Source organism: Loa loa (assembly GCF_000183805.2).
Source record: "Loa loa unplaced genomic scaffold supercont3.118, whole genome shotgun sequence".
In the NCBI taxonomy this organism is placed as follows: Eukaryota; Metazoa; Nematoda; class Chromadorea; order Rhabditida; family Onchocercidae; genus Loa; species Loa loa.
The window spans coordinates 5,874-29,555 of NW_018108298.1; the positions used below are offsets into that span (position 1 = coordinate 5,874).

Below are 23,682 nucleotides of genomic sequence, written 5' to 3' on the forward strand. Positions count from 1 at the left end.
AAAAAAAAAAAAGAAAGAAAAAGAAAAAAAGAAAAAAAAGTGGACGAAAAATTTTTTTCTAATTAACATTCTTTGTATAATTTCAACATGACTTTTTAACATTGTAATTTTTCCGTCCTTTTTTTTCTTTTTTTTTTAATAGATGATATTTACCATTTGTTGCTGAAGAAGAAAAAAAAAGTGAAAGCAAACAGGAAATTACGAAGTAATATGAGAGGAAAAGAAAAAGAAAATTTAAAAAAGTTAGGGATGAACTATGTATGCTCCATTCATTCCCGAATAAAAATACCATAGATTCGGGGTGGGGAAAAGACGGGAAACAGAAAAGTGACAAAAAGTTGTAATCACCAACTCAAATTTGTTTCAAACACTTTGGAAATGTCTTTTTCTCTCTCTTTCCCTCTCTCTCTCTCTCTCTCAATCACTCCTTTTCTCTCTTATAAATCGATTGCAAAAATAGTTTTACAAAAAAAAAAAATGATTTGAATTAATGATTGTTGAAGCTTTTTTTTAATAGAAATAATTAATATGTTTAATTGAAATACTTATATATCACTGAATCGAATATTAATCAAAAATAGAAAATATTGTAGGAAAATTATTCATTAAAAACTCAAAATTATAAAATACAAAAATATTTCAATGGTTAGCATTGGGAATTCTGTAAGTTTACTAAAGGTCATAGTTATTTAAAGTTTCAAAGTTGATACAACCTGAAGTTCATTTCCAGAAGATCCAGTATTCTAAATCATTATCTAGCCCTAAGGATTAAAGTAAGATGCCAATGAATGAAATAATTGGAAGTGATTACTTTTAGCCAAGATATCTTTGCTATTTTATTGGACAAAACAATAGATGAAGCCTAGAAACAGATGGAGCCTAGCAAGATATACATTAAATATTCTAATTTTCTTCTACAACATTATTCATCGATTGTACAACATATTTTCAATAGTTATAATTCGGTAATTAATTGAAAAAGTCTTGTTTATGCAATTGATGATTCTCTTCATATTCATTTTATATTATTCGTTGTAGATTTTAATATAAAATACGATGTTAAAAATTCAAATATTGAATTTAAATTTTAATTAATTGGAACAAACTTAAATAAAGAAATTTTTTAGTGAAACAACAAATTGAAAAGTAAATGATTTTCAGTTTTTTGCATAAATTATTCCCATCATTTCATTTCTTAGGTAAAATCAGGAAGTAAATTAGTCATTTCATGTCGGTAATACATTCATTATATAATTCCTTTTAACTTCCTCATTTTATCGAAAACAAAATTATATTCGATTTGAACGAGAAATGGATAGAAAAGACTTAAATAATTAATTTAAAAAAATTATTAAATAATAAATATTGAAATATTTCAAATTCAATGCAAATTCAATGAAATGTTTGAAGTTTTCATGTTGATACTTTTGTTATTATGATATGACAACATATTCAATATGTCTAGGCTTATTTCTTCTACGACTCTAGGCCTTTTTTTGGTTTAGTTTAAATTCACCAAGTATACTTACTGAATTATGGAAGAAATAGAAACAACAAATCGGTGTAATGAGTAAATAGAATAGATTTGTAGTGAAATAAGTCTAGGATTAGCAAGTGAAGATGGGAACACTTTTAATTGCATAGTTTTCTATTATTACTCATAGACTAGAGCATGCATCATCTGCTTGAACATATTGTTGATAACTGTTATTGATAAAGTTGGATAAATAAATTCATTCCTCAATTCGTCTTTAAAATTAATTTAATCAAATTTGGCATGAATAGTAACCAAATATAAAGTATGCAAAAAGGAAAATGATGAAAATTGATAAATATAATATGATTTTATCAACATATTTTACTATCATTTCATAAAGGTAAGATAATATAGACAGATGGATATAATTATAATCATACTAATGATATAAGTAAATTTTATAACAACTAAACCTTTCATGATGGAATTAATACGCTGAATATCAAATTCATATCATTCTATTTAAATGTAGCAAAGTTAATTAACACTGTAAATTTATTCTCGAGAAGTAGTTGAAATTACTACAATTTAATGGCATAATTGCATAAACATACGTAACATAATTACGTAAAAAATTATTGCGTTAATTAAAAACTATTATGTTAATTAGTATCAAAGTAACAAAACCATAATAATGGGTCGATCAGTTATCTTTAACAACACCAAACCACATTGCTTTTCAAATTAGTGTATTAATTAACTATTAATCAATGATTCTTACTACTTTTTCATTACAATTTTATAACTGTTGGTGAAACAAATCCTATAAGTTTGGCTTAAAACCATCAATTGTGTTATTATTTAATAAATCTAAAATTGACAAATAAGCAATTCTAATAATACAAAAAAAAAAGAAGTAATAATAATAGAGTTTCGTGCTGATAATTCAGTATCGTTATCACTCAAAAGAGAACTGAGAGATGATTTAAATTTGAATAAGCTTCATAAAACAAGTAATGCTAAGTATGGTATATGTTAATGAATATCAAATTAATTAATTTAAACTTATTGATAAAAGATAAAACAACGCTAAATTTTGATCCCACAAAATATGAATGATGTATAATATTCTTTTCCAATAATATTATAAATGATAAGTAATCAACAATGGGAATAAATTAATTAGTATTAATTTAATATACATAATATCATTCTAATACAAATATTTTCTTCCATTTTCTCATTTTTTTTTCCTCATTAATAATGAATGGAATCATTTTTCTCTTCCTATTGCAATTAACTTTACTAATGAATGATTGCAATTATCAGAAAAAAAAAGTGGTAGAACAGGTGGGATTATATGAAAAAGTTTAACAGATGCTAATGTCTTCCTTCTTCCTCAATCAAACTTTTCCCGAATCAATATCTAACAAGATGAACCGGAAAAGAATAATGAAGCAATTTTTGTTTCATTGGTCGTTAACAGCAATATTTAGATATAACATTTCCGGAATAAAAAAATGTTTTTATACCTAAATAATATTACATATCCGGAATGAAAAAATGCTATTATGCCTAAATAACATAATATATCCGGAATAAAAAGATGTTAATAACTTTGATGGCTTCAAAAATACATTCCTTCCTCCTGCTATTTTCATTTTATGTTAATTGTACACAAACATTAATGCTTGCAAAAGGAATCGATGATTATTTGTTTAAATTAAAGGGAAATAAAAGATAAAACAAGAAGCAACTGACAAAGTTTTCAATCAATACCATTCCAAAAGTAATAATCACAATTTGCTCAAGAATTTGTTTTCATTATTTATGATATTTTCCGATACATTTTACCGTATTATTGTAACATAGAAAAGAGAAAGTATCGTATTGAAGTAAACAAAATTGATGCTATAAATAAAATTGAATGTGATGATAATGATAAAATGTATTGATAAGGAATGATAAAATGAATATTCAACAATATTGTTTTGATAAAAAATAATTATTGGAAATTGATAAAAAAGAGGACGAAAAAAAAGATCGTTCCTGTTTTTTTCTTTTTTTTTCGAATATGTATATAAGGGGAAAGGGGGAAAGATCATGCAAAATTATACATTAATAATAAAATTCTGATTTTTATCGATGTAATTGAAAAATTAAATTCAAAAAACGGTATTAGAAATGGTTTTGATCAATTTCCAACAAATATGATAAAAATTTAATTAAATTAAGTAATTGATATGAATAGAAATGATTAAATGTATGTTAAAGATACATTTACAATTATTTCACAATATTTCTTCTAACCATTAATTTATTATAATTGTTTGAGTAAGTAAATAAATGCTTATCAGTCAATTTATTTGATAATTCCAAGGATTTGAAATTTCGTTTTTGTTTTTTTTCTTCGATACATTTTGTTCATTTCATTAAAACCAATAATTTGCTTAGATAAAAATATGATAAAGTGAAAAATGTAAGTAAAAGAAGTCAAATAATGTGACGTTTGGAAGAATGAAAAACAGGTTATTCTCTTTTTCTTGAATTAATTTTTTGCTCAAAAATATTGGTAAAATGACAAATAAACCTCAGATAAAGGTTTCAGTTACTTTTGGAAATGAAAATTTATGACGAAATAATTTAATTAAATTTAATTAGGAGTTTAATCAAATTTAACCCTGAAAATGAACTGGCATCTTCGATTAATTAACATTTGAAACAAGTTTTTAAAAAAAAGGTTAGTCATCATGTCAAAGGTCAATTCAAGAAAACACCAATCGATAACAACTAAGTTCCCGAAATTACATTTGATGGAATTCATTACGAGTAAATGAAATAACAGATAGGTATGTACGTGTGTTTGTTGTGTATGTCTGTCTGCCTGTGTGCCTCCCCATTTGTTTTTCTGTCTGCTCGTATTATTTTTAAGTTGCACTCTCAAATAGTTGATGTGTATTATCAGAACGGCTAATTAATTATTATTAAAAAATCGCGGGAGAAGACACATATCACCCGAGAAGATACCGAATGAGGCGGGGCGGGCGGGGAAACATGAAATGATACCATCTACATCGTCTATTTCCATGTATCTGTTGAATTCGTAATTTTATATTTTTCATAATTTAGAAGAATAATTGTAAAAAAATTGGAGAAGTTTGAAAGTAAAAGATAAAATGAAATGAATGATTCAACTGTATGATGAATGATGTGTTGAATGAAAGTTAGAAACGTTTACATTTGGTTTCCATAATGGCAGGCGATGGTTAATGATCTGATTTTAATGGATTTTTTGATTTTTGATTTTTAAAAATTTTAATGATGACGAAAAAGGCGAACAAAAAGGCAGAAAAAATGGTGAGACATTAAGTAACATTAATACTTCAAAATGAAATTAATTCATTTCTAAGTTTTTTTCTTTCTTTTTTTCACTTATCACAAAAATTAAATAATTTCATTTGAATTTAATGAAATACTTTTTACTTTTAACCTTTCTCCTATTTCTGAATTTCTTTTTTTTCAGCAATTAAATGTAAAAAGGAATCGATCGTTAATTACTTATTTAAATTAAAAGAAATAAATTTGCTAAAATTTTTCACAAAATAAACATTGTTAACGAAAAGAATATCCATAATATAATCATTTCTTATGAACTCTTTTAATAAATGGAATTTACTTTATTATAACTTATAAAAAGGAAAATATTAAAGGATCTCATAATGTGAGCTTCAAATAAAACAGAAATGATATCACCAAGATTTTTAGGGTTAAAATAATACCATCAAAATTTAGAACTGAAATAATACCATCAAAATTTAGGACTGAAATGATACCATCAAAATTTAGGATGAAATGATGCCATCAAAATTTAGGACTGAAATGATGCCATCAAAATTTAGGACTGAAATAATACCATCAAAATTTAGAACTGAAATAATACCATCAAAATTTAGGACTGAAATGATACCATCAAAATTTAGGACTGAAATGATACCATCAAAATTTAGGACTGAAATGATCGTAAGTGGTACCGTAAAGATAATAAAAGCTGGAGTAAAAAAAAATTTAAGACGTGATATTTTATTCTTAGTCCTTATTAATTTTTAAAATATGAAACCTCTCCCAATTATTATTATCTTTTTCACCGTTTTAAAGTATTACACATTACAATTACTATTAGTTCCAATTGTTTTTTTTTCTTTAACCGCATGAAAAAAATTTACAATTACAAAGATATTTTCAAATTTTCTCACTCTCTAATACAACCATATTTCAAAAATTTTATTAATCTTTTCTGCTTCTTCAATATGATACTATTCCTTCTTTCTCATACAATCTTTAGTTAAATTCTACAAACACTATTATTTTTGCTTATAACTTTCCTACAAAGATATATCACAAGTGAGTTAAACGATAAATAGATTCAGTAAAATTACTAGATCCATCTTAAACATGAATTAATACTATTAGACAAAAATGCATAATCGATCTCAGACTTTGTAAAAGACTTTCTCGCATAATGCGCAATTCATACTTCTTTAGATGAACTTTAAAAAACCAAAGAAATTGTTTGAGAATGTTCATTTATTATAATTAGAGGTAGAGAACATTGTCATCTGTTATTGGTAAAGGTCAACTGTTGAAGAGATGCTTACAATTCGGAAAACCGTTTTCTGATTAATCTATCCTTTAGTTGAATTGTTGACTAAAACTCGATTCAATTCTAGTATTAATTATGATTCAGATCTTAAAATTTTTCAAATTAGGCAAAAATTATATTTTATATATGTTGAAATTTAATTTTATATATGTTCAACACTGTTTATTCATTATTTATTAGATAATGAAGTTTTGATGAAATAAAAAATAAATTTTTCTTTCCTGTACATTTTCCACAAACAATTAAGAAAAGAATTAGTTAGACAACTAATTCAAAGAAATACTAATTTTAATCAATCTTACTTAAAAAAATAACGGCAATAAAATTATATTCAAAATCATTTATTGTAATGCTATCCAATAAGTATGCCTACTAAAGTTATATTAGCTATCATTATAATGACGGCATACTGTAATGGATTTTGAAAAATCACAAAATTAGAACTAATTAGACTTTTGCAATATCATCTAATCTATAAAAGCTCTAGGAAACATTAGAAAAGATTGATTTAAAAAGGAATGATTCTACTATCCAATAATTTTACTTCATTCATTCTTGTATCATCATTCTCTCCGTAAATTTTTTGCGTATTAATTATTGCGCATTAGTTGTAATTATTAGTTTGTTAATTATTCCTGACAGTTTTTTAACTTGGTCGGCAACTTAAAAGGTAATTAGTTTGAACAAATTTTATGCGATTAATTGTAAAACAATCAGTAATTCATTCTTGAATTTCAGTATTTATTATGAGATATATAGAAGGAAAGTCTTCCAAAGGATCAAATTAAATCTTATTAGAGATAAAAATCTCTGACCGCTTTACAACTATATTAAAAATTAAGTGATAAGAAGTGATTTGCGACTATTGCTTCTTCCTTATCATAATTTGTTATCATAACTAATTATAATATAATCGACCATTCGAAACATTTATATCGTTATGATCAGAAATTTCACAAAATTATTTTTTTTTAGCATAATATTAGTATTTCAAAATAGATATAATAAGTTAAAATGCTAAGTTTATTTTGGCTTTTGAAAATGTCTCGAGTTACTATTGATTGGATGATAAACATTTGATAAAATATCAGAGATGAATAGAATAAGTCTGATGATGAATTTTTCCCTTACCAAAAAATGCCATTAGTTTGGAATGAGAAAAAATTTGTTGAGTTAAAAAAGTTGAAAGGTTAAAATAAATTAAAATGTTCAAAATTTGATATATCTTATTCCGACGGGTGGAAACATCATTCAGATTTGTCGAATTAAAAAATGACAATACGAAATTATTTTATCGAAAAGATCCCAACGATTGCAAAATCCTTCTATGAATATTTTCTTGAAATTATCAAACAATTTGGAAATGCAATCGCTTTGGTAAGTATAAATCATTTCCCTGTTTAAAAGACTTTAGTAACTTATCAATTTCTTCATATTAATAAATTAAATTCAAATCGAAGCTTTGTTAAATTATGGCTGACTGAAAAGAAAAGTTTTATAAAAAAGAAAAAAAAAGTTTTGTAAAATTTCGACAAAAAAACAAACTGAAATAATAATAAATTCATAGAAATAAATTTTAGAAAAGTATTAGCCATAAAAAAAGTTTCTAAAAGGTTCACTGGAAAGAAATATTGTTTAATTTCTTATGAAATGTAATGTACCGTATTTATATGCATTCTAATTCTTAACATGACTTAGAAGCATTCAATATCATGATAAGATATGATAAGAAAATTTCCTGCGAAATATTTCAGATTGACCCAGAAACAATGAAGTTCTTGACCTATTCGGAGTTAATTAATCGATTAGAGGAAATGCGTAATGCATTAATAAGACTAGGTATTCAACATGGTGATGTGATCGGTACATATACCGGGAATTCCTTGGATTATATCATTTTTATCTTAGCTGCTGTTAGCATTGGCGCTATTTTGGTACCATTGAATCCGGCATATAAAGCATGTTAGTAAACTAAGACAATCATTTATAAGTGAGAAAAATGATTAAATTTATTACAAAATACAATCATAAGTATGGAACATTGTTTTTGTTATCAAAATTCATTCCAATCATCTATGTAATTATACAAGTGAGAAGTGAGAAGTGATAATAAAAATGTACAAAGATGTACATTCAAAGTGAAATTGTCATCTCAAATTGTTTCTTAATCATCATTTAATTAGCATTTTAAGTTTAGTAAGGATAGTAACTTTCCCAAGATTTGAACTACATGGGATAGCTTAATCAAATTACTGTAACCAAAAAATCTACAAAAAAAAAATTCTTCAACAATTGTTTGTGTATTTATTAAAATGTTTAATTTTAGACGAAATTACGAAATATTTCAAGGAAGTTTCGGTTAAATGGATATTAACCGAAGAAAAGTTATTTGAAAAAATTCAACATTTAAAAGGAGAGAATGTTCAAGTAAGTAGTTGAAATAACTCATCGTTTATCCTTCTTTTTTTTGATCATCTTAATTTTTGAACTGATTAAATCATAGGATAGCATATAATGGGCATATTATATTGATATGATAAATGATTAACTTATATACTTCATCATTTATATGAATGTCTCCGTTTTTCCGTGAAATTTAATGTATAACAGTGTACGGTTAGTGGTTCATAACGATTATTGTATTGAAGTTTTTATTGATATGATTACAATGCAATCATAATTTCTCTTCTATTTCAAATATCAGTTCATCTTTAAATTTAATTAATCTTAGATTATGATTATAATGTTATTAGTATCTTAGGTTATGATTATAATGCTATCAGTATCTTAGGTTATGATTATAATGCTATCAGTATCTTAGATTATGATTATAATGTTATCAGTATCTTAGGTTATGATTATAATGCTTGATTCGACCAATGAAAGTTTATTGTATTATGCTTTACAATATTATTTAAACAATGATAATTCATTTTGGAATAATGAAATAATATATCAATTTCAAAACAAACTTGTTCATGAGAAAAATACAGTAAGCACATTTCCCTTCCTTTTTTTTTTTTGCATTTTAGAATACGCAAAATTCTTCGTTATTTGAAAATTTATATTTAAAAAGAAGGAGCAATGTGTGCAAAATAAGATTACATGAATAATAACAAGCACAATTTATAGGCAATGATCTTCTTTTCTTCCGGAACAACCGGATTACCAAAAGGAGTTATTTTAAATCACAGTGCACTTATTGCTAATGTTGAATTGATCCGGTATGTTGGTATTACTTTATGATTAACAATTTTGTAAACATTCTTCCTGAAAATTGTTTTATTTATCTGTTCATATACACGACATACACACACATGCATACACACACATACACATGCATACATACACACACCCACACATGCACACACATACACACATGCATAGAAATATTTGTTGTGTTTCTCAACTTGTAACTCAATTAATTTTTAGTAGTAGTTTGTATTTGGCAAGCAAAAAAGATCAGAACAAGTGTCAACTATTTGTCACAGATCTTTCAATGTGTTTGAGATATCTGGCGATTACAATTATGTCTGAATTACCGTATTCAAATTATCATAACCTAAATTTTACAAGAACGAAAGAGGCAAGGAATCACCTACAAATCGTTTTATTTTAATGATAACATAATTATAGCAAAGCTCAAGGAATCAGATGTGAGAGATACAAAATGATTAATCTGAGCAGTACGGATGTGGTATACGGTGTGTTACCATATTTTCACGCTGGTGGTCTGCTAACCGTTTTGGGCCTTTTAGGACTTGGTGTTCAAATAATCATAAACAGGAAATTTAACGGTGAAGAGTTTCTGAAAACACTGAGCAATTACCAGGTAACACTTCATTCTTTCTATTTTGTATTTCTTTTTGCCAAAAAAAAAAAAAAAAATGCATACAGGTGAGAAGTTTCAAATTTATCAAAATTTTATCACTTTTAATACTTTGACGTTTGATTAGCTCTGCATCTATCATCAAAAGTCTTTAATTAAATTTTAATTTTTATATTCCCACCTTTTACCTTTATCAAACAGTCACTGAACAAAGAAATTGTTGTAAATTTGAGGCTACTTTTCGAATAAATATAATTGAAATGCATAAAATTTAGGTGACAACAGCTTTGTTGGTACCACCGGTGCTAAAATTCTTCTCGAATATTCCTGATCTAAATCCTGAAGCATTCCATTCTCTAAAATACATCTTCATAGGATCAGCTCATGTTAACGAATCACTTGTCGAAATAGTAAAACGTCGCTTACCCAAAACAAACATTCTTCAGTGTGAGTTAATTTCAAAAATTTGTTGAATTTTTATAATTTTCAAATTACTAAACAAATTGTTAAATTTATTTTTAAGAATTCAAAATGTTGGAAAGATGAATTAACCAATAAAAGTTTATTTTTGATTAAATTTCTGAAAATCACTAATGTTAGTTGAAAAAATCTAATCCTTCGTTTCTTTTTTTCCCTCCCCCCTCCTCCCTCCCTTATTTTAAACAATTTACATATTTCAATGTATGGTACAACAGAAGCTGGAGCTTTCATTTGTATGCAACCATTATTTTCGGAAGAAAAGACCGGAAGTTGTGGAATTTTATTGCCAAATGTTGAATGCAAGGTAAGGTTTTAATTAAATACTTAATAACTTAATGATTCAAAAATTGAGTGACTTAATGACTCAGTGATCTAATATAGTTTTCCATGCTTACATAATATTAGTTGTATTTAAAATGATAATCGAATTTGACGATAGTGTATTTAATGTATTTGTATTACAAAGGAATAGACTTCTATACTATTTCAATCTTTATTTCAATTATTCCTCATTCTTCAATTTTCCTTTTATACGACACTCTTCTGTTTTCTCGGATAATCGATCGATAAAACAATTATTAATTATGGGCTTTAATTTACAAGTAAAATGTTTCATATTTGGATGAAATTTAAAAAAAAAAAAAATAATAGATTGTGAAATTATCGAGTAATGAAGAATGTGAAGAAAAGGAAATCGGTGAGATATATTTAAAGACAGCAACAATGATGCAAGGATATTTGGAGAGTACTACCGATATCGAGTATGATCAGAAATTTGTAAAATTCGATCGTTTCTTCAAAAAAATGAATCTCATTTTAACATCATTTTGGATCATATTTTAGCAATGCTTTTATTGATGACTGGTTTCGAACTGGTGATTTGGGATATTATGATTTCGATCAATTTATTTACATAACTGGTCGTATTAAGGAGATGATCAAAGTTCGCGGCTGGCAGGTTGACAACTGAATGTTATTTCAGTCATTTTAATATGAAATTGAAACCTTATATTAAATATGAATTTTAAATTGAAAAAAATTAAAAATGGAAAAGTAGAGAATTAGTAACCAAATATAATGGTCTATTTTATCAGAAGAAACGTGAGAAAATGTGTGAAAGTTTTATCATTTGATTGATAACCTATAATTATGCATAATGATATCTAGGTAATACCTAATGAAATTGAGGAAGCAATCCAAGAATTAGAAGATGTTGAATTGTGTGCTGTAGTTGGTATTCCCGATGAATATAGTGGACAACTACCAAAGGCTTATATTCAGCTTCATGATGGATGTCAAGTAGACGAGAATACAATTCATCAATTAGTGAACTGTATGTTAATAATATGACAATAGTACAGGATATGGATAGTGGGAGAGAAAGGAAGGGAGAGAGAGAAAGAGAAAGAGAAAGAGAAAGACGATGTTATCAATTGTCGCATTAGTTAATATGTAAAATTACCTGAATGCAACATTTAGCCATATCATCTCCATACCGGATGTTTCTCGTTTAGTTAGTTATAAAAATTATGTGTAGTAAATGATTTGGCTAACGAATTAAAAATGTTAAATGCATGGACATGTTCTCAATGAAAATCATTTAATGAAAACAAAAGTACAAATCAATCGATAAATCCATTTTTCTTTACATTTTACTACTTGTAATTATTTGGCAATATTACCGGAATTTTCCAAAATTTCTAAAATCAAATTATGATGCAATATTGCGAACAAATTAATGAATGATAATCCCTTATTTCAAATAATTCCAAGGAAAAAAAACAAACAAACAATTCCATATATTTCAGCCAAATTTGCGAGTTATAAGCAACTAAAAGGTGGTATCCAATTTATCGACAACATGCCAATTAACAGTGCTGGAAAGATATCACGGAACGAATTACTGAAAATGAATCAAACGGAAAGTGATATAATTTAACCAAAAAGATGATCTGTTATCAATCAAGCACACTTGCCTCTTTCTCAGAATGTAGGAATTTATGGAAATTTAAAGACTGTGAAACACGAGAACTATGCGATGATATAAGTGATTCTGATTTGAGAAATTTGTCCGATATTAAACTGGTTAATAAATCCCAAACTACATAGCAAAAATTTCTTTGAACTGTTACTCTTGTTGGTAATCTGTGAATATCTGATATGATCGCGGTGCTAAATGATAGATCCAATGGAATCGTGTCAAATGTACGAAATGAATTTCACGTAGCATAGTTGTCGACATTATCCAGACCCTCTAGTAATTCATAATTTGTTGTGCTCAGCGTGTGTTAATCATGTCAAATCACTGATACTAATCACTGAGAATTGGAATATTTGAGTAATAATTCCTGGACTCATTACTTTCAACTTATCCCCAATAGCCAAAAACAAATTAGGAGAAGTAATATAGGGCAGGAATATTTAAATTAAATCGTTTAAAACTTCGAAAATTCCAGTAAATAATACTATTTTCCCCATATTTGTATTGGTTTTTGCCAAAAATGCATCAAAATGTCATTATTTTAATCGTAAAAAACATAAAAAATGGGAAAAGACTCGAAAAATCAGCAAAACTTTCATAGAACAATTATTCACCAACAATAAGAAATAAGAAATCAAAAACAACAAAAAAACTTTCCCCGAGAAAGTTTATTTAGAGAAATGAGATGATTACCTCTTACTTTGAAAGAATTGCCATTAGTCCAATCTGACTTGGTTTTTACAATAGTAACGTTATTCGCGGAATAATCAAAAATGGTTCCAAATCAGATTAGGACTAATATCAACTGTACACTTAAAACAAGAGGGAAAGCATTTCATTTCCGAAATGGAGAGTGAACCTTCCTGTTTCTTATCATCCAAGTAAATTTATACATATTTCAAAAAAAAAACAATTCCTTTATTTCTAGTTTTTTTATTGGTTTTAACAATAGTGGCGTTAATTTCCTTATTAATTTCTAGTAATTTCTTTAATTCAGTGTTTTTTTATTTCTAGTAATTTTTTCTCGCAGAAGCTTCCCCATAAGCAAAGATAACTGCAAATATCATACTCATATAATTGCACTGATATTTGCTGATTCGGCAGGTATGTCATTTTCACGGATTTTCCATTTATACAGAGCGTTCTCAACCTGAAAAAGAGGTAACTTTGTCAGGCACCGTAAGAAATGCTGAATCTCCAAAGACATATGGCATACAATATACCAAAAGTACCAATACGATTATTAAAAAAAGTTTCTTCTAAACTTCTTTCAATATTATATATTCAAAGCTAAACTTTGTTTCAAAAATCGATACTTAACTACCTCCGGACTTATTGGTAAATGATAAAAATTCGATTTATCATGGAGATCTAAAAGGAAAAATGTTCGGGAAGGTGCTAATGTTATTAAAATTTACAATAAGGCGTAAGTGCTAGCAACTAGTTCCCAGTTACGAAAACAGAAATAAACCTTCATCAAGCATTCCCGGAAAACTTGGGATTTCTTCGCCCAGTCTGCAGTATGCATTATATTGCCCAGAAGTTCGTAGCACCCATGCAATAACCGCATGTAATTAACAATACTTACAGCTATATCAGAATTACCCGATGAAATCTATAAATTTAAAGATTTGAAAATTCATTAACTTTAAAATAGAAAAATTCATTAACTTTAAAACAGAAAAATACCTCCGGACTCATTGGTAAATGATAAAAATTCGATTTATCATGGAGATCTAAAAGGAAAAATGTTCGGGAAGCTGCTAATGTTATTAAAATTTACAATAAGGCTAAGTGCTAGCAACTTTTATTCTCCGTCAAATTAAAGCATATGTTGAATTACGTAACTAATATCATGACTGTCCTGAAATTTGAATAGTTGATATTTAGCCCAATTTGATATGTAACTGCACTAAGCAAAAAATTGGAGTGGTATTCCGGTTTATTTAAGACTGATTGTAAGAAAATGTATCACGTTCTCATCTTTTGGTAAACAAAAGCTAAAAATAGAAGTCCTCATCCTCCTCATGTTTTGCGCTTATTCATCGAACTTCGATGTTTTATCGATAAAGTTTTCTTGCTACTCTAATTTTTTACCTTAAGAAAGCAACGGAATAAAAGAAATTTTTTTTGAAAATTTTAAAATTTACAAACCTCACTAATAGCAAGTCTCATCAGCTCGCCACCTACATCGAAAACTCCCATCAAATACGTTACCTCAGGTAGTTCCACATAAAGCCTGAAAACCTGAGCTATTATATAATCAAAAAAAATTTCTCAATTACAAACTGAATAAATCAAACTGGAAGAAGGAAAAAGACTGAAAACTGCACTTTTGAAAGATCTGGAAAAATCTTTGTGCAAAATCTATTCTGATACCTTGGGATGGGATTACGAAGAATGGTAATAATGAAGTATGTCATAAAGTCTTAGGTCAAAATTTTAACTGGTTACTTCAAAATAAAAGATCAAGGCAATAAATGAACCATAAAAAACATGGTGCTTAGTCTTGCACATCTTGTAAGGACCTGTTGCCAGTCCTGACAGCATTAAAAATTTATAAGTTGAATTGCAAATTCGAGAAAATGACAACAAGATTAACTTTTTGCTTTCTCCAGATTCTGCATCAACAAATTGTAATGCATCGATCACCTCACCGTATAAAAGCACCTCGCCAGATATTAGAAACTTATAGAATGCCAAAGCTTCAATGTATTCTGAAAAAAACACTTGCAAACCAACAGTTTAAGTTTATTCAACAATAAGGACAGCAAATAAGCATTTCTTCCCATTGTTTAAAGTAAGTGGTCTTATTTCCCCTACAACAGATAAATGTCGTACTCGATCGTTGTAGGTTAAAAAAAAGTCCAGGAATTTTGAAAGATGCAATATAACCATAAAGGAAAAAAGGTAAAGGGGAAAAAACTGGAAGGAAAAAAGTGCAAAATTAGGTTTGGCCTACCGCCTAATCTTTTAATATTCGCCATTAATTAATTATTAGCATCAATTAACAAACTCGGTGGGAAAATCAAAATCAAGAGATGGTGGGGAGATTTCTATCAAGAAAATTACCTTCAAGAGCCCAGTCAAAAGATTTTATGTAATAATACTGATCCAGATTATAAAGTTCTTTCGCCATTCGTTGAAGCATTTTGCTACTCACCTCATTTAACCGCTTATTCGCCTCTTTCAATAATTCTTCTAAAAATAGATGTCATTGACGGATTCTTCTCTTCTCAAAAATTATTAAATACAAATTAATGAGTACTACGAACAAAGTCAGTCAACTGTATTCTAACAAAAGAATGAACTAGAAGCTGAGTTATAAGGTTTTTCGAAAGAGTCCGTAGTCCTTCAATCAAATGGACACAAGATCTAGTCACTAAGAGATAATAAGAGCAAATCTCATTAATTACTGCTTACCTCATCACTAATGGTAATGGATTTAAGAGTCTTTGAACAGATTCTATTTCATGTCATCTTATGACTTAGTGAATATTGAGCTGACATTTATCATTGATCTCGTAAAGATAGCATTTTTGTTATGCAAAATGAAACAACGATGCCAACAAAAGCTAAATTAAGAAATCACGCCTATCAAGTTAGCTTCATTCATTCTAGTCTCGAACAATAAATTATATTAAGAATTACGGTAAATTCATCCTGTTTCTTTTTTCAATTTTTTGATAAGCGTAAGCACATAAATCTATGATGTTAACAAAGAATCAATTTTTTAATGAAAATTGAAACCTACATCTACCTCTGTCCTTCGCTGTGTCAACAACAACTATACGGTGTAACTGAAAGATGATTCGTTTACATTCAATAATTACATCACGGGAAAGTTTTACGATCCTCTCATACCGATCACGTCTTTCGTCCATTTCTGGAAATGTTTCAGAAATTTAAGGAACAAAAAGATTGAGGACTAGGTATTTTAAAGATTGACTCACACAGTAAAATCTTTTTTCTGAATCTATTTCATGCTAACTTTTTGTAGAATGAAATCATTTAGAGGAATGAACTTTTTACAATAGGCTTTTCATCTCCAATCCTAACATATTAGATTATACTGCACAGATTAGTTTACTTTTCATTTTTCATTACATCCTCATTACACTCTTATGCAATTTAAGTAAACGATTATCTCTAAATATCATGTCTAATCGAGAATTGACTCTCATCAGAAGAAAACGGACCCTTCCTAATAAGAGAAACAAAACACATCCCCTTCAAGAAAATGTCCTTTAACCTTTTTGGTAACTGACGAAATCTTTTCTATCTTCCTCAGTAACAATTCGCTGATATCTCGATGAGCCGACATCATCGTTATCGTTGATACTACTATCATGACGTCGCTTACTATGACGACAACCTCGATCGTGTGATTTCGTTGAGCCGGCCTGCGCTTCGGACATCTTTGTAAGGCTTATGGCTTAAAAAACAAAGAAAACATCACCATTACATATACACCGCAGACCTTATTTGTTTTTATAAATCTGTTCATCTTTTCATTAAAATCTGAATCCTCACGAGCTTCGAAGCTGGCTGCACTGAGTCGCTTTTATCATATCATCACAGCATTAATATAATCAGCGAAATTCAATTTATAACAAAATATTAATCATGATTTTATCCATCTAACATTAATTCAAAACTCGATGTCAAAAAATTTATTATATAAAATATACGAATGAGCAACATTCATCACACTCTTCCGGAGAATCGAAGTTAACACGATCGAGTAACAAACAAACTTTTAACAAATAGTTTAAAAATAATCAAAAACCAAATAGTTCCGCAGCTTTAGCAAAAGTGGTGCAAATTTTGAGCTTCAATTTCATCGTATTTTGAAACATGTTGGGGAGAAAGTTTCCCCGTTACAAAACCGACGGTCTCAATTCCCTCTTTTAATTCCCAAAAAAATAAAAAGTAAAAAATGAGAAGATTCCCCACACCTCAGTTTCTTTTATCCTCCAACTCATTTTCTTTAGTTCATAATTATCTGAACTTTCTGATTCAAACAAGTAATTCACTAAAATTCCAATTCGTTGGTTTCTATTAAGGCTGTGAAACTTTTTAAATTTACATCAATGAACGAGAGCGGTAAAACAATGGTAATCCAAAAAGTAATTTTTCATTGGACTTCAGTCGTGTCACGTTTCTCGATTCTCCTTAACAGCTTCTTTTTCGTTTTCTTCAGCTTTTCTGTATTCTTAATAATTTGGACGATTTCTGCTTTTCTCTCATTTTCCTTTTGTCTCCTTTCATGCTCCTTTCGAGCTTCTATTTTAGCCTGAACTGACTAGATAGTTTGAAAAAAGATTAGTAATTTCGATTAATGCTCTGAAAAATATTGTATCCCATCCAACTTGAGCATCTTTTATTCGCCTCATATTCTGAATTCTATCACTAAATGATATAAATTTTCATTCATCTTCGAATATTAAAAACGCAATCACAACAAAATGATGTTTTTAGAACTACATCATAAAATACGAAAAAGATTATTTTAACTCATCTTTTTAAAGGCAATATATCAGTAACAGGTGAAAGTGGAATGAAAATTTGTAGACACTTAGACTGTGCATTTACTCACCGCTTTTTTGGCAGCTAACTTATTACGCACTTCTTGCTGCATCTTTTTAACATTTTCCAATTCTGCTTTTACACGCATCTTACGTTCCCATGAGGACTTCAGCGGTTTTACTTTTACAACAGCGGAAGATCTAAGTTTAACATGTTCAAGTTATGACCAAGCTGTAGAGAGAAATTTAATAACTTTGCAGACTTTATGTAATGAGCACCTGATTTTAATTTGACAAATACTTGAAGGTTCTAACTTTATTCCTGTTTGATTCCATTTATAAGTTCAGAAAACCTCAGGAGAGCTTTTACAAAATATTCCAAGTTCTCTTAGAGACACGCAGAATCTATGACTCATTATCCAGAAGAAAGTAATTGTACCTTTCTTTCCGAATCGACTTCCACCATCGACCTGATTTCGGTTTACGTAAAACAGCCTTACTACATTCATTATCTGTAGCCGTGGTACCATCGGCTGCATCATCTATTTCCATAATGGTGTCAGTTGCATGTTCACTTGCTGATGTACCCATGTAAGAAATTTCCTCGCCATCTGTTTCTTGTATCATCCTCAATCCTGACGATGGCAGAAACATTGTCTCAGATCCGTTTGTAAAATTCAAACATGAAGGTGAAAAGTATAAAAGCATAATACAGTTACATATCAGGATTTTGGAAAATTACGGTTAGCAGCTTGAACAAAATATATCACATGGGAAAATCGTACATTACTGACAAATGGTTTTTTTAAAAAAATGTACAATATGACACAACTCATTTCAATACGTGAATTTTAATTCCGTCCCGATTACTTACTCGACATTTCGATTTTTAATTATTGGATTCCATCTAAATACCACTCCAATTAAGTTAACTAAACCTAAAAACTAAATGTTTTGCAACCAAACTTGGAAAGGAATGAACAAATAACAGGCCTGATTTTAGAAAGCGCCACAAATGGCTACATCTAACGGGCTGCGTTAAAATTTTATCGTGGCACTAGCTCGTTTCTCGTGAGGGGGAGGGTATTGGTTGCTTGTGGTGGGGGAGTTGTAGGTGTGGAGGGATTGTCTCTTGCAAGGAGGAACAGCAGAGATGACTAGTATTTGCAAGATAGTGTGTGACGAAGGGACACGAGAATTTACGAGATTCTGCATTTTTGAATATTGTCAGCTATTGAGAGAAGCAAGAAATAGTGTAATACTAAGTTTAGATAAATGGTAGAGACTAGAGATATTAGTATTCTTAGAATCGGCTCGTGTTTGGTGAAAATGTGCTTACCAGACGAGCAAATATGCTTATTGGACAAGCAAACATGCTTATTGGACAAGCAAGTTAACAAAGGTTTTTGTGATAATTGTTCGTGCAAATTTTTACTCATTAATTAACCATTAGGTGTGTTATTTGCAGCTGGAATGAGTTGGCATGTATTGCGTAGATGTATGTCTTTGAGTGCTGTTGTGCGAGCAACGGAACATACTGTTAGGTCACCTATTCAGGTAAAAGTTTTACTTTTCAAATTTGAATTAGGTAAAAAGTAAGCCGAAATAGTATGCATTAACTTCCATCTCATATTTACTCCTGCTTTTTTGAGCCAGTTGATATGTTTGTTGAAATAAACATGGGTCTTTTCATGCCTTGATAATTGATATATTTGTCAACGGTATGTTTGAGCTTGTTGACATATGTTATCGTTGAGTATGACTTTCCCTCTTTCTAAGGAACAGATGTTTTTCATGCGCTAAAACGTGACAGACTGGTGTTAGCCAACCTTAAAACACATTTTAAACTTGTTTTGGCGTAGTTGTCATACATCAAGTAGCTATGGAAAACATCCCAAATTTGTTTCAAGCTTAACATAGCTCACGTTATGTTAAAACTCTGTAGAACTTACTTTAAGCTCAATTTTGCTTACGCGAAGCCATTGTCAGACAAATCGTTGATTGAAGTCTAACTTACGTCACACTTCTTGAAATTCTTTTTTATGTTTATTAGTGTTTGACTTTATAAAACTGAAGAAACCTTCAGGTACATGGGGTAGAAGGACGATATGCAGTAGCACTATATTCAGCAGCAGTGAAGGACAAAAACCTTGATGCTATCGATAAGGATCTCAAATCGTTACAAAGTGTTTACCAAACTAGTGTTAAATTTAAGGTATGTTGGAAGAGAAAAGATTTTTATCTTTGTTCTAAACTGATAACTATCATTGATTTTTAATGATTTAATCTGACATAGTAAGTGAAATTGTGCCAAGGAAATATAGATAATAGAAATTGAACGTAATACATAATATGCATTTTCTTGGCATAATTTCACATAAGATGTCAAATCAAATCATAAGAAGTATTTACATCGTATCGTGCGTGAGTTTTTTTCAGAGGCTGCATTAAGTTTTTGTCATTCATTATTTACATAAGTATTGCTAAACCGAAATTATTTTTAGAACTTTGTATTGGATCCTACATTAACACCGTTATCTAAAGTGAACACTGTGAAGGATTTTGCCGGAAAGCTAAATGTAAGCAAGGAAACGCTCAATTTTTTAGGTTAGTACATTTGCACACCACATATTACATGGATTTATACATATCTTTGCATAGGTCATGGTGCTTTCCTTCAAGTTTCAAAGATATCTGCCTTACAGCGATTAAGAAATGTCTCCAAACATAAATATTTCTAATAAACCAACCTTTAATTATTTGCTAGTTATGTATATGAGTATACATGTCCGTATACTTATACATGTCTGGTTATTAGAAAATTGTGACAAAGTAATTTTTAATGAAATAACGGAAAAATTTGTTTGCCGATAGAGATGTGCATATTTGTGATTGAGTACCGATAAACTAGGTGAAATAAGCATCTATTATAAACATAATCATTAATTGGTTTTATTTTGCTTCTTAGCTACTTCTTGCATCATCCTACGTTCTCGTTCGGCCTTTTTCGCATGCTCATAAACGTTCCCATAATGCATTTGGTACCACTGAAAATGCATTATTGCTAATTTTGGAGTAAATGCCTATGTGATCAAGAAATTTCGCGAGAAAAAAGTTTCCAAAGAGATTAAAAAATGTGGAATTAGATGGGACGAATCGAGAACGGAAGGTCAAAAAAATTTTTCGAGAGAATAGACTTATACAATCTTAATCAAAATCGAGATTTTTGAAACTTGTCAATGAGCTTTTTAATCGAGACATTTGATTCATGATTACCTTTTATTTAATAGCAGAAAGAGGTTTTCTTATCTAGTGACAGTGGTTTTTCAAGACTACTAGAACTTTATAACTGATTATGCAAAGCGGAAACATTCGTTGACATTTTAGTGACATGAGTCAGTTTGACTTAATTACTAACTCTTTGCATTTCTTCATCATTTTCATTTCGAAATATTTCGGCTAACACTGATCTTCTCTCTTCTGAAGTAATTTTTCACTGTATCCTTGTGTTCCAACGATTAGTTTTTACTTATGCATAAACCTATTTGTGAAACTGAATTTTATTTTGCTGTTGAGACTACTTTATCATTGAAACAGCACACTTAAAACACGCAACTTGCCATAAACTGGAAAAGTGATGAGTACTCATAAGAGATAATTAAAAATCCGTTAAGTAAGAAGATAACTATTTAATGGCAATTGATCAGGAAATTCTACCTGTTATATTACCGGGAGTTAAATCATGAGAGACAGGTGGCAGATTGAAGTCGAGTTGTTTTGATGTCTCTAGAATATTTTTCTCATCGAAATAGATTCGCTTAAAAATTATGTTTAGATTAATTAACGATTACAGTGTTCCTATCTTATCTCGCTTTAGTGGCATATTTTCATTCTTGAAAGGAGCAGTCGTTAATTATTTTTTAAATATTTTAACTGAAATCTTTTCTTGATTTGGTCATTTCCTTGAAACGTTGGTACGTTTAGTGTGTTTTTGAGAGTTTTCAGAAAGATAAATTCCAGAAATGAATTCCTAAAGCCGAGACTTAAATTAAGCGAAGTAGTTACCTCTTTGCGCGTTAATTTCATGCCATGCAAATTGAACCATTCGTAAACAAGGGGACCTTGCAGACAAGCTATTAGACCTGGAATTTAGTGGATGGAATCATTTGATTAAAAGTTATTGAAAAGAAGTTAGTGGAATTGCAGATGAAAGCATAAGTATGAACCTGAAAGAACAGCTGGCCATGATTTGTAACTTATGAGATACATATTGAAGCTGTTCATCAGTCCAAATGCAGCAATAGCAACTAGGCTTGGGCTATAATTAGTGGTGCAGAATGTTGTCTCTGATTCCTTTGATTCGAGTGATGAGGCTAAAGTTTACAATACAGTTTGTTACGCTGCTAGGATTTTTCAGTAATTGTGTTATTGGATTTTTTTTTCTTTCCTGCATTATTCTTAGATAAAACACTTTGCGAAAATAACCTTATAATAGGAGAGTAATGATCCAAATTAAAGGTATCATTAAACCAGTTCGCAATATTTTGAGTTGTATGAGGAGAGGGAGATCTAATATGAGTTGAAAAATCATACAAAAATCTACTTGTTTCCATTGCTTTCAAAATTGCCTTCAAATCTTCCGGTGAAGTATGGGACGTCATCTGAAAGTAAATTTTTCGAAATTCTTATTCCATAAATTTCGAAATTATTGGAAATTTGAGAGACAGTTGCTTTCTCCGTAGACAAAGTTCAACTGAGAAATGTGAAAATTCATTTAATGGTAATCACATATATTTGGAAGTGTGTTGAGATCAACTGAAGAGTTAATTGAATAGAAAAGATTGTCAAGGGATGCAAGATAGCCAACCGCCAACTTATGGAAGGAATGATTCATTTTCGAAATCAGTGAGCCTTTTAAAGGGTTCCATCATAGTACATAGTCTTACAATTTGCAATTTTGATACAACAGATTCTTGTATTATTTACTTCACTAAGATTTTTAGTACTTTAAAATTTAAGAGTTTCCTTTTTCTTTGAGAAGTATCCGTACCAGTCTTCATTTTAATGACCGTTTTTGTAAGTTTTTTTGCATAATTAATTTACTTAACTTTCATTTCGAGACTATAACTTCTGTACTTTATTTGAGTTGTGTACGAAAGTATTGGTAATACTGAATTCATGGATTGTCATTGAGCCAGTGGGAGGGCAGTGAGAACGAAAGGTTTTAAATTTCAAATTCTTTGGCAAGATAGAACTTCCGTTACTTACTCTTCATTTGCGGATTTCTTTCTTTTTCTATCCGCGCCGTCGTGTATTGTTATTCTTGAAATTGCGATAACAAAAACTTAAACATTCATTTTTTTATTTTTATCTCAATATTTTTATGCATTATCTTAAATATCTGTTTGCTTTCGGATTATGCAGTTGTTTGTTTTTAGCGTTATTAGCGGAAAATGGACGGCTAAATCTCCTTGAGGAGATTATAAAACTGTTCGATTCGATCATGCGAGCGCATCGCGGTGAGTTGGTTGTCGAAGTAATTACTGCTGAGGTAAGACTGCTTGTGGTGGTCTCACTTTTTTACCAGTAATTTAATGTTATTTTCTTGAAGAGCGAGAAAAGTGAGGGGTAATCTCTTTTTTTAACTTGGAGAAAAAAATCAAGCTTGAATCATGTGGAACTAAGAATTTTAATACCATCATCAGTTGGTATGATCGTCGTTCAAAT

General features: G+C 29.3%; 5 protein-coding genes across 6 annotated transcripts in view; 3 read left to right on the forward strand and 2 right to left on the reverse strand.

Annotated features, from left to right (window-relative positions):
- Positions 1-7,409: 7,409 nt before the first annotated feature.
- On the forward strand, positions 7,410-10,439 carry LOAG_04570 (hypothetical protein; the record flags this gene model as incomplete). The annotated part of the gene is made up of 6 exons (XM_003140107.1): positions 7,410-7,514; positions 7,892-8,099; positions 8,464-8,564; positions 9,270-9,361; positions 9,774-9,969; positions 10,242-10,439. 6 exons carry the CDS (start codon positions 7,410-7,412, stop codon positions 10,437-10,439), a joined length of 900 nt encoding a protein of 299 aa, XP_003140155.1.
- A 206-nt stretch (positions 10,440-10,645) lies between these two features.
- On the forward strand, positions 10,646-12,385 carry LOAG_04571 (hypothetical protein; the record flags this gene model as incomplete). Its single annotated transcript, XM_003140108.1, has 5 exons — positions 10,646-10,750; positions 11,098-11,207; positions 11,290-11,404; positions 11,614-11,779; positions 12,255-12,385. The coding sequence occupies 5 exons, from the start codon at positions 10,646-10,648 to the stop codon at positions 12,383-12,385; spliced, it is 627 nt and encodes a 208-aa protein (XP_003140156.1).
- Positions 12,386-13,496: 1,111 nt separating this feature from the next.
- LOAG_04572 (hypothetical protein) lies at positions 13,497-16,868 on the reverse strand (the record flags this gene model as incomplete). Its single annotated transcript, XM_003140109.2, has 7 exons — positions 16,680-16,868; positions 16,188-16,313; positions 15,500-15,628; positions 15,030-15,144; positions 14,582-14,666; positions 13,899-14,042; positions 13,497-13,577 (listed from the first exon to the last, which is right to left on the reverse strand). Exons 1-7 carry the CDS (start codon positions 16,843-16,845, stop codon positions 13,497-13,499), a joined length of 846 nt encoding a protein of 281 aa, XP_003140157.1. The 5' UTR covers positions 16,846-16,868.
- Positions 16,869-17,476: 608 nt separating this feature from the next.
- Positions 17,477-18,609, reverse strand: LOAG_04573 (hypothetical protein; the record flags this gene model as incomplete). Its single annotated transcript, XM_003140110.2, has 3 exons — positions 17,477-17,723; positions 18,027-18,156; positions 18,395-18,609. 3 exons carry the CDS (start codon positions 18,607-18,609, stop codon positions 17,565-17,567), a joined length of 504 nt encoding a protein of 167 aa, XP_003140158.2. The 3' UTR covers positions 17,477-17,564.
- A 659-nt stretch (positions 18,610-19,268) lies between these two features.
- The window catches only part of LOAG_17713, a 5,564-nt gene continuing 1,150 nt past the window's right edge, over positions 19,269-23,682 (forward strand). The window contains exons 1-4 of one of the 2 annotated variants that reach the window (XM_020450375.1): positions 19,269-19,357; positions 19,424-19,512; positions 20,042-20,170; positions 20,460-20,562. In XM_020450375.1, the coding sequence (XP_020305946.1) occupies positions 19,285-19,357; positions 19,424-19,512; positions 20,042-20,170; positions 20,460-20,562 (394 nt within the window). In that variant the 5' untranslated portion in view covers positions 19,269-19,284. Of the gene's footprint in view, positions 19,513-20,041; positions 20,171-20,459; positions 20,563-23,682 lie in introns of both variants that reach the window. The other variant, XM_020450376.1, reaches the window with a different exon arrangement.